The sequence below is a fragment of the Panonychus citri genome, unplaced genomic scaffold, assembly GCF_014898815.1.
Source record: "Panonychus citri isolate SS breed McGregor unplaced genomic scaffold, ASM1489881v1 Contig00122, whole genome shotgun sequence".
NCBI classification, from domain to species: domain Eukaryota; kingdom Metazoa; phylum Arthropoda; class Arachnida; order Trombidiformes; family Tetranychidae; genus Panonychus; species Panonychus citri.
This window is the reverse complement of record NW_026515527.1, coordinates 151,172-171,317: the sequence shown is the minus strand read 5'-3', so window position 1 is coordinate 171,317 and position 20,146 is coordinate 151,172. Positions and strand designations below refer to the sequence as shown.

The 20,146-nt window shown below is 32.2% G+C and overlaps 2 protein-coding genes across 2 annotated transcripts in view; both read right to left on the bottom strand.

The window, feature by feature from the left end:
- Positions 1-1,072: 1,072 nt before the first annotated feature.
- On the bottom strand, positions 1,073-1,657 carry LOC128390521 (receptor-type tyrosine-protein phosphatase N2-like). Its single transcript, XM_053350258.1, has one exon. It carries the CDS (start codon positions 1,655-1,657, stop codon positions 1,073-1,075), a length of 585 nt encoding a protein of 194 aa, XP_053206233.1.
- Positions 1,658-4,474: 2,817 nt separating this feature from the next.
- The window catches only part of LOC128390537 (uncharacterized), a 39,277-nt gene continuing 23,605 nt past the window's right edge, over positions 4,475-20,146 (bottom strand). The window contains exons 7-8 of the mRNA XM_053350273.1: positions 5,118-5,357; positions 4,475-4,598 (exon numbers count right to left, since the gene is read on the bottom strand). Coding sequence (XP_053206248.1) covers positions 4,563-4,598; positions 5,118-5,357 — 276 coding nt within the window. The 3' untranslated portion in view covers positions 4,475-4,562. The remainder of the gene's footprint in view (positions 4,599-5,117; positions 5,358-20,146) is intronic.

The following is a 20,146-nucleotide window of genomic DNA, read 5'->3' as shown; positions in this document are numbered from 1 at the left end:
TTTATTATCATCACATTGTATCATATTAATATAATTTATCTCATTTTGTTTATCACTATTAGTTTAGTTATGATAATAAAGTAACAGTATAATGATAATATGATCTGAATCATTCTGTGAACAAATAATATCAATAATAACATTGTACTAGGAAGAGGGAAGCAAATTTCCAGGTAAGAGTAGAAAATGTTTTCTCTTTATTTTTTTTCTTCCTCTTCAATATAATTATCATATTGTTATTATTATAATCTATTAATTGAACCGAAAATCATATTAAGATATTTCTGTGATATCTTTGGACACATGCAAGATATTCATTGGATGAATAATATAATAAACTTCTAGAGTTCTCGGATCATTTTCCGTTCGCTTTTTTGTTTTTCTTACAGAACTTTTTTTTCCTCTTCCCATGATTGACAGTTACATCTCAACTGTTCAATTCAGTTTCACCAACAGATTAGTTTCTCCCAGATGATTATCATAACATTAATAATTCCTCTCTCTCTCTCTTCCTATTCCTGCTCATCTGAAACTGTATACTGAACTATCATGAGTTGACTCATGACATTGATATGAATATAAACTAAATAACTTTTGTCTTCTTTTTCCTTCATGATAATGAATAGATTTCTCTATCAGATAATAATATCATAATTATCATGTTTAATAATGATAATGGTTTGGTAATCGAAACTTATTCAATGTGTTGATGTTTATTATTAGTCGGATTTTTATATGTATTTATATTCATGTTTCCGGATTCAGAATTTTATTATTATTATTTAGCTTGTGAGAAACAAGGTTATGAATAAGATTAGAATGATGTTCATGGTGATGATGATGATGTGATCATTTCGCTTCCATCACTTTTGTGACTATGCAATTAAAAGGTTTAATTAAAATTGCACCAATCACAAAAATGATGAGAGAAAAGTGATTTATGGTGAAAATTGATGAGAATGAATTTTATTCTGATCTTATTTTCTCACTTGTTTTGTGTATTCAAAGTTGAACAATTGTTCATTTCTTGTTGGAATGAACTTTTTTTTTTGTATATTTTCGATATTGATTCTTACCTTCGGAATTCCAATAGTGATCTTGGATTGGGTGGAACACCATTCTCAGGCCAAGATAGATAGTGGAATTGTGTCACTGTTCGGGTTTCATTAGTTTTTATATTCTTTAGGAAGAAAGATCGAACCAGATAATCATCGCACCAAATGTGCTCTGAGACAAGATGAACCTCAAAATTTGAGTGTAAAGCGGAACCTTCTTCAGGCCAGTATCTTGCCGATGAGCCAACACCATTTTCCAAGAGTCGGGTTAGCATAACAATAATAACCGATCCTTGCTCCCAAACCATTTGCCAGAAATCAGCTACGGTTGAAGGTAATGGTCCTTGGGTGACAATGTAAACCGGTGACCGAGGATCATGGTCTGTGATGGTGGAGGCGTTAATATAATCAGAACGGTTTGGATTAGCTAAATCATTGAGAATTACTCGGGAATGGTCAAAGGGAAGTACATCAGAGTAACGGTTCTTTGATCCATTTTGAGGTAACATGGCGGCGGTTGTTGAACAAGGGTCAACCTCGTATGCACAAAGGGCTTCCCACTCCTTTGCAAGTCGGTCCTTATTTTTCATATGATCTTCCATGTAGCTTAATATCATGTGTCCAGTTGATATGTCAAGATTTGAAGTGATCGGTTCCTCGCTCCTGATGATAAGTAAACAAACAATTAGACAACAATCAATGAATCAAAGTATTTCTTTCACTTTCAATTCATCAACACTCTGAACTGAACAATTCTTAACTCATGGCAATAGTAAAAGTTGTAACCATCAACCTGAAACAATCACCAATCATGATAACTTTAATTTCAATCAATGTTATATAAGAAACTTGATCAATAATTAACCAATGGACGTAATCAGTTTACCAATATTGTTCAACAATATTTAAATTGTTGACAAAGTGACTCTTGTTTGGTTGTTTCTGCTGTTTTATTCACGCAAAGATTAAATTGTCCAAGTGGAAAACAATTACAATCAAATTAAGAGATCAAACAAAAAAAAAGCTCAATCTAAATGTAAAGGTTAAAGTGATCAAATGATTTGATCATAAATGACCACACAAACACACATGTAAACAATTAACAATTATAATGAATAACAGTTTGTGAACAATTTATTAATTGAATTAAAGATTGGCGGACAATCAGCTAATCAATTTAGTTGGAAACAATGTAAATAGATTGAACAATTAACTGATTCTCATCTCGAGAAACAGAAAGGTAAAAGTTATCAAGTTGCAATAGAAAACAGGAAGAGAAAAACTATTCATCATTGAGAACAATTTTAATGAAAGTGAATGAAAATATGAGAGCATTTGTATCAACAGAATTATCATTATTACAGTTCTGAGTTTGGAACAAAAGGTTTTATCTCCTGAATCTCATGGGGACAGAACTGAAAGAAGATGAGGACAGAAGAAGAAAAAGATGATGATGATGATGATGAAGATAAAATATTCTTTTATATAAAGAGCCATATGCTTATTCTCTTCAATCATAATCATCTTCTTTTTTTTTCTTCTTCTTCTAAATATCATGAATCCATTTTCAATCTATATTTTATTCATGGAAAGTTCTGTTTCTTTTTTTGTCTTCCATCATCATCATCATTATCATTTCCATCATCTCGATATCATCTCTCATCTAATACTTGATACTTATTACATTTATGTCTTCGTTTCATCAGAATTGTCATTTGTCCATTGAAACTATTGGTTCTGTTTTTTTTTCTCGATTATTTTTCTGTTCGGATTTTTCTTCAGGATTAAACTCAATTGGTGTTCAATTTGTTTTCTACTATAAATAGTCAGTAAATTGCTCAATGGTTTAAGAGTCATCATGGAATCAGTTTCATGATTAAATTGATACAATGAGTTAAATGTTATTCATATTCAATGGTTAATGAATTTCATCATGATCATTATTTTTTTTTATGTTATTCTATCGAAAAAAGGAAACTCATCAAAATTTGTTGACTGAATTTCATGATGATGATAATGATGATTTTTGAATGAATCAAATGATGTGCGTTAGTTGAGAAAAATGAGAGAAAAGAAAATCTCTGCTTCTAAGTCTCTCTCCCTCTTTTTTTTCTCTAGCACAGGAAACGGAAATCGGTATAGATATTTTATCGCTTGATGAGAATTTTTTCCAGTGTCAAAAAAGTTGAGAGATTTTTCTTCCTGGATGCTTTTTTTCAAGAGATGATCAAGATGAGAATGATGATGATGATGATGCAAAAGCTTAAAAAGAATATATAAAAAAAGGTACAACTGATGAAGTAAATTCGATGGAATAAAATTGGTGATAAGAATGAAAATCCTATAACTGGGTAGTGATGAAGATGGTGATAAGAATGAGGGTGAAGATGAAGAGAAGAAGAGTGAGAGAGAAAATAGTTTCATTGAAGCCTGAGTAAATTTCTTCAGTCAACCATGAATAGGATTTGAAAGAACTGAGAGTTTGGAAGGAGAAAGAATGTCAAATGAAGAAAGAAGGAGAGAAGAGAGAGAGAGAGAGAGAGAGAGAGAGAGAGAAATGATGATGAAGGATGGAAAAGATGAGGATGCTAAAGAGTGGAAAGTGTGACACTGAAAAGCATGTAAGATGATAAGGAAAAAGAATGAGAGTTAATCAGAGTCTCGGAATTTTTAATCCTCTTGAGTAAAGTAAGTTTATCATGATAACGATGCTGATGAGGATAATGCTCAGGGAGAGATGAAGATGATGAAGATGAGGGAAATTGAGTTTTGCATTATTTTCATGTTTAAACCACAACCAAAGGTGTGATACAAACAAACAGAGTGTTTGTATCTTTTTCAATCTCTGACAAGTTTTAATGTAAAATAGGCGATGATGAGGATGCTGATGATGATGATGGTTCGATGGATTAATCTGAGTGAACATTCAACAGAAAAGTTTCAACTCAGAATCAGATTAATATGTTTATTTGATGAAAATAGAACGAGAAATTGATCACCAATTCTCAAGAGAAATATTCCCTTTTTCTCCTCTTACTCTGGTGAAAGAAACTGATTAATATCCATATTTATTTATTATCATGGAAAAATGAAATTATAATATTATAACTTTCACCATCATCCACATGATGGGCTATTGTTATGAACTTTTGTTCAGAGGAAAAAAGTTACAAAGTTTTATTATCTTTTCTTTGTTTACCTTTTTAAATGTTTACTTTGATTCGTGACTGTTGATGATTCCCTTTTAAATTGATACAATTTTTTCTCTCTCTCTCTCAGTTGTGATGAATGGTAAGAAGAAAAATAAAATAAAGTTCTTACCATGATGAGGTTGATGATCTTGATGGTGGTGATGGTTCAGGTCCAGAGTCAACTGATTTACTGTCAGTTCCAGTTTTTCCTGTCTTGGAATCACTTCCACCGCCACTTCCAATAACTCCAACCACTCCACTTCCAAGAGAAGTCACTTTACCCTTTGGAGATTTAACTTCATCTTTATCGGATTTCTTACGATTTTACCTGCATCCGTTGACGACAAAGATCCTGAAAAGTCAACAAAAGAAAATAATTATTTCCATGAATGAGAAAACAAAAGAAAAGTAAGAAAACTTTTATTAAAGAAAAATTCTGATGAAATTCTGATTAATAATTATATAAATCTTTCCATATGGAGAAACACAATTTAATCATCAGAATAAAATCAATAATACTCATGTAGTTTTCTCTGGGAGTAATTGAATATATCTAAGTGCGAAAACAAAAACAATGAATTTAATTTCACAGTTCTCACTATTTAATGGTAACTGTTACTGAGCCAATTCTGATAAATGATAAAATAATAATAATAACGGTAAATTCATATATAGATGTAACTTTTGTTTATTGTTATTATGTTGATATTCAAAAACTTCCTATTGTGGGAGTTTTTTCACTCCCACCTTGTTATCATGGTTATTAATGAGTTATCAATGAATAAATTATTCACTGAGAGAGTGAGAGAGTGAGAGAGTGAAAATGAAATGAATTGATGGGAATAAATGTTTCCATCAATGAAAATCTTACCTCATAATCTGAAGCTGCTTCGGTACCTTCTTCAGCTGAACCGATGGAACCAATTAAATTACGTAATTTATTTCGTAAATTTTGATTACGTTTGATTACAAATAAAACCAATCCAGCAATTAAAGCAGCAAACACAGTGAAACATAAGGATACAGTTAAAACAGTTAATGATTGTTGGCTTGATGATGATTCAAGATTAGGTAAACCTGATGATGAACTTGTTTTGATGAATCGCTTAGCCTGGATTATAAAATGGATAAATAAATGGATACAGTTTAAAATTAGATTCAAGATAAAACATGATTGGCGATGATAATGGTTTCATGATAATACCCAGTTGATAAAATGATAAATTGAATAACAACAAGAATCAAGAAATCAGATTGATTAATAATATAAAAAAAGGTTATGTTGTTTTCTGGTTGAGAGCTACCAACATATTGCTTCATATAAGCAACTTGCAAGTCTCTTTATGCCTTTTCAACAAAAACAAGAAAACATCATCAACTTATCATCATCTTTCTCTTCCTTATCATCTACTCTCTCTCTCTCTCTCTCTCTCATCTTCCCTTTTCATCTTCTTCTTTTTTCCTATGTTATAAAAACCAATACAAATTTCAACTGTAACCCTTGGTTACATAGAATCAATCATACTCTCTTTGAATCTTTCTTTTCAGCTTCTACCCTCTCTTTCGATCTCTCTCTCTCTCTCTCTCTCTTCTCTCTTTCATCCTTCACAACCCCACCTTCAACCTCCCTGCTTGGAACTCGAAAGGATATAAAAATGCTACAGGTTCTCATTCTAATCTTTATTTTCCTTTTTGCTTTTTCCTTCTCTTCTCTTCTTCTATTCCACCTTCTTCATATTTCTTCTCGTCATCTTCATCAACATCTTCTTTTCTCTTATCTTCATCTTCGTAGTCTCTTACTTATCTCCCTCTTTCTTTTTCTTACTTATTCTCTTTCTTTTTTGCTTTCTTTTTCTTCTTTACTCTTCCCTTTTGGGAGACTTAAGTTTCTATTTTTTTTTCTCTACATCTTCTCTTGTTGCTCTTTGATTCTGTCTCTGATTTTTTCTTCCTCTTACATATTGGTCTTACATGTTTCATCTTCTTCATTTTCTTAATCATCATCATCTATATTCCCAATACCAACTCCATCCTCATCCTTAGCATTTTCTGCTTTTTTTCATCTAATTTTATTCATCTAATCTCATCTCTTGTTATTTTTTCCTATCCATAGACTCACAATAAAATTATTTTCAATCTTTCATTATGTTCAAAAATTAATAATAATATGAAAAGTATGATAATTATCAAGATAGTCAATGAATTTTCAATATAACGGATGATGAGTCAAATGAATCAGTAAATGTTGACTCATGAAAATAATGATAAGTGAGTTGATCATATGTTCAAATGTGATAAATAAAGATGAAGATACTTGATGGAAACTCTCAATCTTCATTTTATATATTAGATATATAAATCTAATATAAGACTTTGATAATGATAACAGTACTTCATATCATCATCCTCATCACCAATAAAACATTAGATACGTTTGAAGAAGGAAGAGAAAATGATGATTATCGAAATGATATTGAACTTTATCTTTTCCATGATATTAGTTGGATATTTTCATCATCTAATTCGCATTTTACATGTTTATGGTTAAATGAACTTGCCACACATGCGAGATACTCTCTCTCTCTCTCTCTCTCTTTCATCCTTCACAACCCCACCTTCAACCTCCTGCTTGGAACTCGAAAGGATATAAAATGCTACAGGTTCTCATTCTAATCTTTATTTTCCTTTTTGCTTTTTCCTTCTCTTCTCTTCTTCTATTCCACCTTCTTCATATTTCTTCTCGTCATCTTCATCAACATCTTCTTTTCTCTTATCTTCATCTTCGTAGTCTCTTACTTATCTCCCTCTTTCTTTTTCTTACTTATTCTCTTTCTTTTTTGCTTTCTTTTTCTTCTTTACTCTTCCCTTTTGGGAGACTTAAGTTTCTATTTTTTTTTCTCTACATCTTCTCTTGTTGCTCTTTGATTCTGTCTCTGATTTTTTCTTCCTCTTACATATTGGTCTTACATGTTTCATCTTCTTCATTTTCTTAATCATCATCATCTATATTCCCAATACCAACTCCATCCTCATCCTTAGCATTTTCTGCTTTTTTTCATCTAATTTTATTCATCTAATCTCATCTCTTGTTATTTTTTCCTATCCATAGACTCACAATAAAATTATTTTCAATCTTTCATTATGTTCAAAAATTAATAATAATATGAAAAGTATGATAATTATCAAGATAGTCAATGAATTTTCAATATAACGGATGATGAGTATTCCCATGAAAATGGATCAGTAAATGTTGACTCATGAAAATAATGATAAGTGAGTTGATCATATGTTCAAATGTGATAAATAAAGATGAAGATACTTGATGGAAACTCTCAATCTTCATTTTATATATTAGATATATAAATCTAATATAAGACTTTGATAATGATAACAGTACTTCATATCATCATCCTCATCACCAATAAAAACATTAGATACGTTTGAAGAAGGAAGAGGAAAATGATGATTATCGAAATGATATTGAACTTTATCTTTTCCATGATATTAGTTGGATATTTTTCATCATCTAATTCGCATTTTACATGTTTATGGTTAAATGAACTTGCCACACATGCGAGATACTCTCTCTCTTTTCTTCCTCTTCCTCTTCCGAGTAATCATTTTCGTCTTCATCTTTTACATCTTTATCACCTAAGAAGTCTTGAAGCTCTGAAGTTCATTCAATGAGTTGCAATATTTTTACATGAGATATTTTCACAGTTCTATCATGTGAAGTATATTAGACATTGTATTCTACCAAGAAATTGATGAGAACGCACAAATAGATGAATAAGGAAAATGTTGTAAAGAGTAAATAATTTTTCTTCCTCTTCTCAGCTGAATACAGAACTAGTGATCGATTTTACTGATTGACTTGAAATAACTGATGATGATAGAGAGAGAGAGAGAGAGAGAGAGTAGCATGATCATTATCATGACCATGGTTATCATTATGCTCAATGTAAATTACACTCAATCATTTATCTGGAATCCATTTTTATTTTCACTCAGGAATCAAAACTGAGAGAGAGAGAGATGAAGTTGAAGATGAAAGAGACAAAATCATCAGTTACCAGGGAGATGATCATCTCTGGAGATTTTATTTATCCTGTCAACAAGAGATGGAAAGTCCAATTTTATTCGATAATAATATTTATATTTAGTTGTGTGTCCATCTCTTAAATGAAGTTATCATGGTGATGACGATGACCAGAAGAGGATGAGGATGAGAAGAGGTAGAAATGAGTAAATGGAAGGTGGAAAATGGAAGCAACTTCAATATGAGATAAACTAATACAGTAAATTGAATGATGATGTTGGTTTAATATTATTGTTCTTGATGAAGATAATTTGTTAAAGAAAGATGAGAAATGGATTAAGAATTTACTTCTAGATTAAGTCACGTGGATTTTCAAGATTGTTACAATCAACTAATTCAATAGATTAATTCAATGTGAATCTCTATTGGTTAGATTTAAATTGTTCATTAACAGTTGATTAGGTTAACATATTATTATACTGTTCATTTGCAATGTGTGTCTTGTTTATTTGGTTTCATGATTAACTTTATTAGGAACTTATGATTAAACCGTTAATTTAGAGGATTCAATTTAATTGTGACCATCATCATGATTAAAATCACTGATTTTCAGTGATTGTATTTAATTTGTTCACCCACAGTAAAAATAAAAATAAAGCAACAATCAATTGCTAATTATAATTAAAGGTTTGCAAGGTTTTAAGGTGAAAACTGAAAAGTTTTTATCATCATGGTTATTACTATTAATCATGATCAATGTCTGATTATTAATTGTTTAATTTACCGTTAGAATGACATTATCATTATGGAATCAAGTAATTGATGATTACTAATGATGATATAATTTAATAATCTAATTCTTTGGGTATGTATATATACAGTTAATCTGTTAAACGGGAAAATGTCAACTCGATGTAGCCAAACAATCAATCAAATTGTAATCTGTTGAGTATTATCATTATAATTATCATGAGAAATATCAACAATATTTAACATGATCATGATTAGAATTGAAGTTAATTTGAAATAAATAATATGACAATAACAATTAATTTCTCTCTCTCTCTCTCTCTCTCTCTCTCTCTCTCTCTATTTTCAGCATGATATAATCCTCCTTACAAAGCTAAATCTCAATGGTCATCACCTAATTGTAATACAATCGCCGATCAACCTGTATGAATGGACATGAAATTAGTCAATCAATTGATCAACACTAGATGATTTTGTTTCATCAATTGGTTGTTCAATTACAAAGAGGGTGAGATGAAGGTAGAAGAGGGAGAGGGAGAGAGAGAGAGATGAGGAAGAAAAGTATAAAAAGATGTCGGAATTGACCAAGAAAATGTGACACATTGAAGAGATTATCATTCTGATTGAGACTAAATCTATATGATGATGAGATGGATGAAGAAATTGATTTCAAGGAGGATAAAGGTCACGTGGATTGAGGCAAATGACAGATCTCTTCATCATCCTCATCTTTTTTTTTGCATCTTTTCATTTTCTCTCTTCAGTTAAATCGACACTTTTTTTCATTCTCTGTTGTTGACATGATAAGATTTCGACTTGTATAAACATTTATATGCTTATTGTATAATAATAATAATAAGTGCATAATATAAACATTTTAGACATCCAGTAAGTAGCAAGGTGAAAATTTCAGAATCAATATCATCACCATCAAGTTATTATATAAAAAGTTATGTTAGATATCTGATAATATACATGATGATTTGTATATACACTTGCTTGATGTTACTCAATTTTATGATTAATTATATCACCATGATGATTAATCAAAATTAAATTGCAAAAGTTCATTGTCACTATTCAACAGGTTATCAACAGGTAACCATTGTTTAATTATCGCTTCAGTTTGAGTTGAAATTTTTTTCAGAAAAAAAGGAGAAATTCTTTACTCAAATGTCAGAACTTTTATCGTTTTCACTTTGATCATGGATAGAGAGAGAGAGAGAAAATCGATACATTTTGTAGAACTCGAAACTTTTTTTCCCCATTCGAAAAGAGTTAAAAGTTTTCATCAACTTTACTTGTTTCTCTTCTGGATAAATATCAATATTGATGAGATTTTAATTCAATTGAATAAACAATTAATTTGATTTTCATGAAGGTTGATGATCATTAATCGATGATGGAAATCAGTGATACCTTTATAATGGAGTAAAGGTAAGCAAAGCTGAATTAGAATAGGATGAGAAAATGTTGCGAGAAAACAATTTCACCTCAAATTATATTACGATTATCAGATGAACCTTTTTACCATGATGATGATGGTGATGGTGATGAAGATGAGTATGATTGCAAGGATCAACCTGAAAACTTGATGGATTGTATTATTCACCCTGAGGCAAAGTAACCCTTAAGTAAACACTTTCCAACCATCTCAACATCATAGAAAGCAGAGACAGAAAACTGAAGGAAAAAAAAGTTTTGGTTGCAAATTTTCAAGTAAATTTCATTCCATTTAAAATCATCTTTCATCATGTTAACCAGAACAAAAAATTTACTCAGAGAGAGAGAGAGAGAGAGAGAAATTACCCTTGAGCTTCCACCTCAATAATATCAATATATTTTATCTTCATCTCTTTTTCTTCATCAACCTAATTCAAACTCAATTCGTCGTTCATTCTTTCAGCATTTCCATGAGCAACAATATCTTCTTCATCTATCATCTCAATGAGAGAGATTGGAAAAGAAAGGATATAATTCAACATTCAACTTGTGAATCTAATTCTAAATGCTTCAGGGAATATTCACAGAATTTTCAGTTGTATACACATGTAGATAGATACTGAATATGTTGAGAGTTATATCTTTCAACCGGTGAATTGTTTAATAATAATTTGATCCTTGATAATATTAAAACTGTTAAAAAGATGAGAAGAAACAAAATTTGATCAGATTTGAGGATTCATTGTACTTGAGGATTAACATGGAGATGAGCAAGAAGAGAAATCATTCCAAATATTACAAAGAATATCTCTCAACATGATGATAATGTTGACTAAAGAGAATAATTTTTCTTCTTCATCTTCTTTAATCATATCATATTCAGCGTTCTTTCATATTATTGTTGTTACATCTTCGCACATTATTCATGGTTAATAATAAGAATTGTTAGAATCAGAATGCTCAAGGAATTTCGCTGAATGTTCTGGATGAAAGGGATAAGTGGTTTCTTTCATTCTTCATGAAAACTTGATGAGTATTCATCTAAAAGATGAAATATTAAAAGTTACTAATACTCAGAGACTGATAGTTTTCACCAAGAATGACCGGTTGATTACATTCAAAGACATTTGATTGATTAACTGACCATTTATCTGATAATAAGTAACGATTAACATTAGTAAATATGATAAATATCAAAATCTATCAGAATAAATCAGCAAATATTGAACAGGCAGACAAAAGTTGATTGGTAAATATTATTATTAATTAACTTTTCTTCCCACACAGATTATTGATTAGAATTAAATTCCAATATCATCAAATTAAATATTTCGTAAACTTTTATCGGTTAATCAATTAATTGTGATGACTTACAAATCTGATTAGATAAAAGAAATGTTAATTTATCCCTTTCTGTAGTAACATTGTTGTTCACTATCATTTCCTGATAACATGATCATCTTAATTACTGATTAATTTGAAAGCTATTAACATGTGATCGTAATAATATTAAATAACAGTTAATGAATGATTAATTGTAACCAATTAAGGATTGATCCAGTTCTCGTTCATCATCGATTGGATAAAAAATATATTCAAGTTAAATTGGATAACTCATCTAATTATAATCTTTGTTTTCGCCTTTTTTTTGCTGGATAATATTTAGATAATTCCAGAGCATTTCCATGAACATCATGGAATCGTTGACAGTTTAACGAGATTCACTTTAGATTTCACTTGAGATTATGAGAATGTTTTTTTCTTTCTTCAATATTGTTCAATGTACGAAAAAGTTTCAGTAAATGATTATCTATTCAATGGATACTCATTGAATTATCATCATGAGCATATAATCTAGTATGTGACGAGGTGAAATTATCAATTTAAATTGTCAACGATTAATCGGCTTCTATTTTCAAGCTCGGAGCAATTTTACCCATGAGAGGAATGAATTTTTTTTTCCTTCTTCCAGATCATCATTGAGTCTAATCATTTACCTTGTTTTCATTGCCTTAAGGTTGACATTGCAAGTGGATCATAATCAGGTGAACGAAGGTAAGTTACATGATGAATAGATGATACAAAAAAATCTTCAACAAGGTAAATATAAAACACTCCTTGATTATCATTCACAGCTCAATTTTGGGTTCTAATGGTTATATATTATCAATTTCCTAATTTATATCAGCTCATGATCACTTTTGGAGACAATTTAATGGTCAATCTGATTTCATTCAACTATAATGTTAGATTTTGTTTTTATTAAAAGTTATCAAAAAACTGACCATTAATTGAAATCGTGAGCCAACCAATTGTGATTGATTGTGACAGGGAAGAGAGAGAGAGAGGACAGAAAGGTAATTCCCAATGGTCACCTTACATTTTATTTGATTGACCATTCCAAATGACTACAAAGCTTTTTATTACAAGTTTATGATTTCAAACTGGATTCAGATTAAAGTATTAACATTTCAATTGAAGGAATTTCTATAAGAACGGGTCTTATATTTAAAATATAAAAAAAAGGAGCTCTATCCCGAGACTTTCGAAAGAGAGACTCTGAACAGTAATACAACGGAAGGTTGAAACCGAAAGAGAAGAAGCTATCACCTTCACTTGATATTAAAATTCGATCTAGGATTTGACTCGTGTTAGATGTAACTAATTAACTGGTTAAATGGACTTAAAGATGAAAGTCTTTCGACTTAACTGAGTTAACAAAGAGATTACAATTGTTCATCAAGAATGAAACTGAATTTTTATTGTAATGAAAGAAACTTTAAAACATAGATGTTAATCTAATGAAAGTAAAAGTTAACTAATCTTAAAGATTAAAGATTAATGATAATGGTAACTGTGGTTACCATGGTAACTGAACACAATGGTTCTTATCAAAAGAAAGATTAAATATTGACCATAAGATCATCTTGAAGATGTATCAAAGGTTTACAAAAGTAGCTTTTAGAAGCATAGATAAAATGATTAATTAAATCAAATAAAGATAAATGAAAAAGGTTTACATAATTTTAAAGATTGAAAATCAAATGAAATTAATGAAAGTTAATTATTAAAAAAGAATAGATTGAAAATCTATTCGGGAGATATTCTTAAAGAATAGGCAGAGAAAAGCTGAGGTCAGAATTTCTACCCTACATGTCTCCCAACTTTGACTAAGACACTTCAACAGATTTTCTTTGCTGATTCTTAGTATTGGTTTCCGATCCGGGAATCTTCTTGGCCGGTGGTTTCTCTTTTCTTCTTGTTCGTCGGATTCGCCTGACGAATTTTCTTGATCCTCAGAACCACTTGACGAAGTCTCTTGATCTTCGGATTCACTGGACGAAAGTTCATGTTCACTCCCAACTTTATCTTGAGGTTCATCCTCATTTTCTTGATCTTCCTTTGAAGATATTCGTGATATTCTTGAAGAATAGAGCACTGAGGGGGAGCACAATTCATTTCATCGAATTCAGGACTGGAACGATTTCCAAAATGTCCATAATGGAGCCAATTTGATGGCCAACGGGCTTTTCCTTTTACAACTCTATCATTGAGAATGTAGAGAAGGGCTGAAACACATTCGTTTCCACAGGTTATGACGGCATTTTTATGATGAATTCCATCTCCGATCATTTCGACTTTATTCTCGATTCCTTGCCAATCGACTAAGTATAGCTGTAAGGCTAATCGAGCGGGCACTGAAGGTGGATTAATCCTTCGAGGCAAAGTGTATCCTGTGAATACCAAGTAGCTAATTAAAGCTAAACTAGCAGCACTTTCCTTGTAAGGGGAATAATATTGGGTAACTTCTCTGCACTTTGGGAGAAGTTGATTTATCTCTTGATCTTTCAGATCAAGGGCTCGGAATTGATTGACCAGACCAGCACCGATTATGGCTTTGGCCGTGATGAAGTACTTGAGTACTTGGTCTCGAGCGGTGTCAAGAGATTTTGCATATTTAATATGGTCATATACCAAACCATGAATTTTGGTATCCATATTTTCAATGTTCTTTTGTTTAATGAAAGTTTCATAAACAATTTCTTGATTTCCATCAATTAAAACAATCCAACAAGGTCGTAAGACCTGTTTACCACCATGACCACTTACTCGAACACAAGCCATGTTCAATGAGTAAATTCTTGACTTATCTGGATGCTCATTAGCATTAAGTTCAAGACATTTGACAAATTCAGGGTCAAGGGCAGGTACAACAGCTTTAGGTCGTTGTTCGAAAAATCTTTTCAGAACTTTCTTTTTAGATTCTCTTGAAATCTGATTACGGACACTAACACTGGTTTTCGGTGGATGTACATAATTGTCAAAGGGATCCATTACACTGGGAAAATGATCTGCAAGGATCTTTCTAAGTTCATTATGTTCCTTTTCTGGAACTCGTTGAAATGGATCAATTTTTAAAAAGGCGAAACCAGTTAAAGAATCTGAACAAATACTAACAGTATCTGAATCTTTTTCATCATAGATTCTTCCTCTTTTAACTTCAAGTTCCTTGGCATAAGTGAACCATTTTAAGGACGAAGTTGTAAGGTAACTTGGAACTCGGTTCCATTTGATGGTTTCGGGACGTACGTAAGTACCAGGGGGATTTTTCTTTCCAATTGTTGGTTCAAAACCAAGATCCTGGAAAAACTGTTCACCCTCATAAATGGGGAACGAAGAATCTTTCGATCGATGATAATTGGTCCAAAATCCAAGGCTCAAATTCGTATGTTTACGAATTGCAACAGCTCCAAGTTGACGATCATCAGGATTTTGATCTTTTTGGTAGAGCAAACAAGCATAAAGAGTTGCATTTTTAAGCCAATATTCGTCATGGGTTTTGGCAGCAGCTTATCCTTAAGATGAGCTGGTAAAGAGAAAAGTCTAACAGCTCTTTGGCTTATTTCAGCCTTAACAGGACCACTTTTGAAGATTGAATTCTTAAAGAAATCGATTTCTTCTTTAACAAATCCAGCACGACAAGTTTTCTCATGATGATAATAATCATAAGGGGCGCTTTAATTGAACAAAATTGTCGGCGGCACAAAACTTTACCTTCAAGGTAAGCACTTAAGGCTTCGAAGGAGGGCTGCTTACATAAACTGTATTGGTCATCATGACCAGTTTTGATTAAGCACTTTGGGTTAACACACAAAACTCCTTAATGGATTTGATTGATTCCAAATTCAGAATCGAAATGAGTTTTGTAACCACATTACATCGTAAGCAATACCAGTTATTGCATTCTTCACAAATGGTGGGAACCATAGCGATGTGTTCACAAAACAAACAGGAGATTTTAGGAATCAGATCTTGAAGATCTTCGTGGATAAATTGAAACCAATTGATTCCTTTAGGGACATCATCCAATTCAAGTTGATCAACAATGGAACTTGAGATGACGTTCAACTTGATCTTTTCTCGGATCATGGAAATAAATTTTTCCTTTTTCTCTTTTTCCTTACTCGCCAAAATAGGAACTAATTCTTTAGTTGCCTCAAATGTTTCGAAAGAAACTCGTTTAGGAAGAGGTCGAGTAGGTAAAGGAACTGGATATTCGTTTTCAACGAATAACGATGGATCCGGATATTTTTCTTCTTCTTCCTTGGCATCAGGGATTTCTTCATTTTCGTCAATGATGATTGAGTCTGAAGATTCACAATCTTGTTCTTCGCGAACAGCAGCAGGAAGAGAATTTTGTTCATCAAGAACAACAACTGAATTTGAGCTGCAAGGCTCATCACTTTCCTTCACTTCTTCAATAACTTCCATCGGTTGTACCGGACTTGAAGGTACTCGTTGAGATGGACCAGGGTTACCGATAACTGAAACAATTTCACCCCAGAAATCAGTATCTTTAGGAACTGTGGGTGGTGATGTAGTTTCTTGAGGAACATTTTCACTTGTAGAAGACGAAACGTCTAATTGATCCATGATTGACACAAAGTAAAGTTTTAGAAAATTTTGACAACTAGTCGCAAGATTAATCAAAATGAAACTGAGACAAAGAAGTCGATCAACTTTACTTTTATAGTTGATTTGATCTTTTTCGATTATAGATCTAATTAAAATCACGAGATCACATTCGTCATCAAGACGATTTAAAAAGCGAATTGATTGCTTGATTAAGCAAAGACAAATTAACTTTGTTGTAAAAACAAAGAGAAGTGAATCATCTCTGTCGCACTTTGTAGACACAGAGAGATCAGATTTACCATAGAAACTAATTACCCTTTCTTTAAGTTTTGGATTAATTAAGCGGTTAAATCGATTTGCATATTTGACTTTCTTATTATGATGATTATCATATTTAAAGAAAGCACAATAAACACTTAAGTTTTTAAAACTTGTCTCTTTTTCTTCTAATTTAATTCCAGCAAAGTAATTAAATTTTGTTCTAACTGATTGTCTTGTTAATCTTTTCAGATTTTCATGATCATCAAGATCATCATTAGGTAAAATGTTAGAACTTTCATTCACAATTGATTGATCAGCAGAGATTCGTTTTCTAACTTTATCTGCTGGAAGAGGTTCAGGTAACTGAACGGAATTTTCAACTTCATCATTCTCATAAAGAGAATCAAGATTTTCTAACAAATTAGGCTCAGAATTTGTTTCAATTTCAGAAACATCACTAGACCATTTTTCAATGTCTTTAAGAGCATCACAATTATCTGCGTTTGAAAGCCAATCGTCAGATTCAGTTCGAAAGAACTCATCTCTTACTTGTTGAAGTTTAAAAGGTAACTCTCCATGAAATGGTTTCGTTTCCATGAGGTTGGCAGTTTTTATCTCATAAAAGATATCCAACAACAAAACACTTCCTTTATGTTGTCCAATAACAACAAAGGGGCCATAATTTTTGTCCAAAAGTTTTGAACTTGTACCACTTCTTGGTACATGTCTCTTTATCCAGACAGCATCACCAATGGTGTAAGGTGAAGGTCTTTCTACCTTTTGCCTTGAGGTAATATAATGAACTTGTTGTGCAAGCAATCGAGCATGGACAATTTTCCTGGCATCAATGTTATCAAACTTTCCTTCAGGTAAATTGAGATCATTGTCCAATGGTTTTCTTGCATGTTTTCCAAAAACAATAAAATAAGGTGAAAATCTTGTGATTTTGTGCACCGATGAGTTGATGGCTAACACTGAATTTTGTAATCCATCAGCTAAGTTTTTCTCATCATCTTGAGCTAGAAAAGTTCTTAAGCGATCTCCAATGGTCCTATTAGTCCTTTCGACTAATCCTTGGCTCTGTGGATGATACGGGGTAGACACAGCATGTAGAATACCATTTTCTTTAAGAAAAGTTTCAAATTCTTGGCTCATAAAATTTGATCCTCGATCCGTTTGGATCACAGAAGGATAAGAGAAAATTGAGAAAAAAGTTTTCAAAAATTCGATAACTGTTTTTGCTTCTTGATTAGGTGTAACCTTAGCATAAACATATCGTGAAAGAGAGTCTACCAAGACTAAAATGAACTTTTTCTTTTCCATCAAGTTGAATTGGACCAGCAACATCCAATTCAAGACGTTGAAAGATGTCTTTTGGTAAAGGTTTTGATGAGCTTCGAAAAAATTAAGCTTTGGCTTCGATTTTGACAATTAATGCAATTTCGACAGAGCTTGAATTTCATCATATAAATAGGGCATCCAATATTTTCGGGAAATTTCTAGATAAGTTTTATCTAGACCAAAATGTCCACCAATAGGAGATGAATGTTCAATCTCAAAGATTTTCTTTAGAATCGGTTCTCCGATTACCAATCGTGGGGCACGTTGTTTAAATAATTGACGATATAAAAGTCCTTCTCTTAAAGAGAAAGTTTGAATCGCTGGTGAACTTGGATCTTCAATCATTCGATCCATGATCTTACGAAAGTAAGGATCATTTTGTTGGAAATCTTCGATTTCTTCCTTTAAGGGAATTTTCTCTTTTGTGAAGAGAACACGAGGCCGATCACTAATATTATTAGTTCTTTCCAGGGCAAGTAGAATAACGTTAAGGCCAACATCATAATCTTGATTTACCAAAGAAACTTTGTCTTCGCGACAATGATAAGCACAAAGTAAACTGTCAAGATATTCTTTCTCAACGTCGAGTATCTTACGGTGATCCCACTCGCATGGGTTTCGAGAAAAACAATCAGCGGGATGTTGTTTGCCTTCTTTATAAAGAACTTTATATTGTAATCCTTCAAGGGAAACACTCCAACGAGTTAACCTTGGATTTTAAATTTCAATTTCGGCAACTGGCACAAGGCATGGTGGTCTGTTTCCACCATGAACTCTTTACCCTCAAGGTAATGACGGAATTTGGAAACTCCAACCAAAATTGCGAGTAACTCCTTTTCACTCACAGTATAAGCCAGTTGATGTTTTAACAAAGTTTGAGAAAAGAAACTAATTGGTCTCCAGGCCAAAATTTTCTCAATTGGTACTTCTTTAAAATTTTTAAATGAACCAGGAAGAGGTGCATTGGGATCTTCTTGAAGAAGAATGCCTCCTACTGCAAAATCAGAAGCATCTACAGAGAGTTTGTGTCTCAATTCGACATCAAAATGTACCAACATTGTTTTCTCTATTAGAGCAGCTTTAAGCTGATCAAGAGCCAATCGATCTTCATGATTCAATTGGAATCGTCTTTCTTTATTGATAAGACGATATAAAGGTCGTGCTAATTTCGAAAAATTTTCGATGTATCTCGAAAAATAATTATAGCAACCTAATTGACTTTGAAGCTCTTTTAAAGAGCGTGGGTAAGGTAATTGTTTGAGAGCACGAACTTTTTCTGGATCCGGTTGGATTCCTTCTCCACTCACAATATGTCCAAGTAATAGAAGTTGAGTGTTCCCAAATGAACACTTTTCCGTTCGAACTTTAAGATTAAAGTCTCGAAATCGTTGCAAGACCAACTCGGTATTGTGGAGTAGTTCGTTCCATGTTTTACCCATAACAGGTACATCATCGAAGTACCCTAGACACTCTTGGTACTGTAATCCTTTAAGGACTTTGTTGACCAATCGTTGAAAGATGAATGGGGCTCCACTTAGTCCCATGGGTAAGCGTAAATACTCATATTTACCATCGGGAGTTACAAAAACTGTCTTCTTCCTTTCGTTGGGAGGTAACTCGATCTGATGGTACCCTTGACATAAGTCAAACATGTTGAAAAACTGTGTACCTTTACTGCTTCCAAGCAGTCGTCTATCCTTGCATAGGATAATTTGGAACGTTTGTTAATTTATTAACAGCACGATAATCACAAACCAATCGATATTGTTTACCTGGTTTTCAACCAATAAGGCTGGACTTCCACCATCTTCTTCTGAAGGTTGTACGATTTTGGCAGCAATTAGTTTATTTACCAATTCAGTAAATGCTTTTCGTTTTTCAACGGAACAAGGGTAAGGTTTCTGATAGGGAACAGAGTTATTACCCATATCAATTTTAATGTTACACACTTCGTGTGGAACTAAACCTAAATCATGACGATGTTTACTAAACACGTCTTTATAACGAAGCAGTAACTCCGTTAAACTTTGTTTCTGGTCAGAAGTTAATTTTGGGTTTATCCTTGATTTGATTTTTTCTTCAAAATCATCAGGTTCAGCAATGACCATTAACTTTTCAGCAACTTTGGGTTTATCGTCACCAACCTTGAT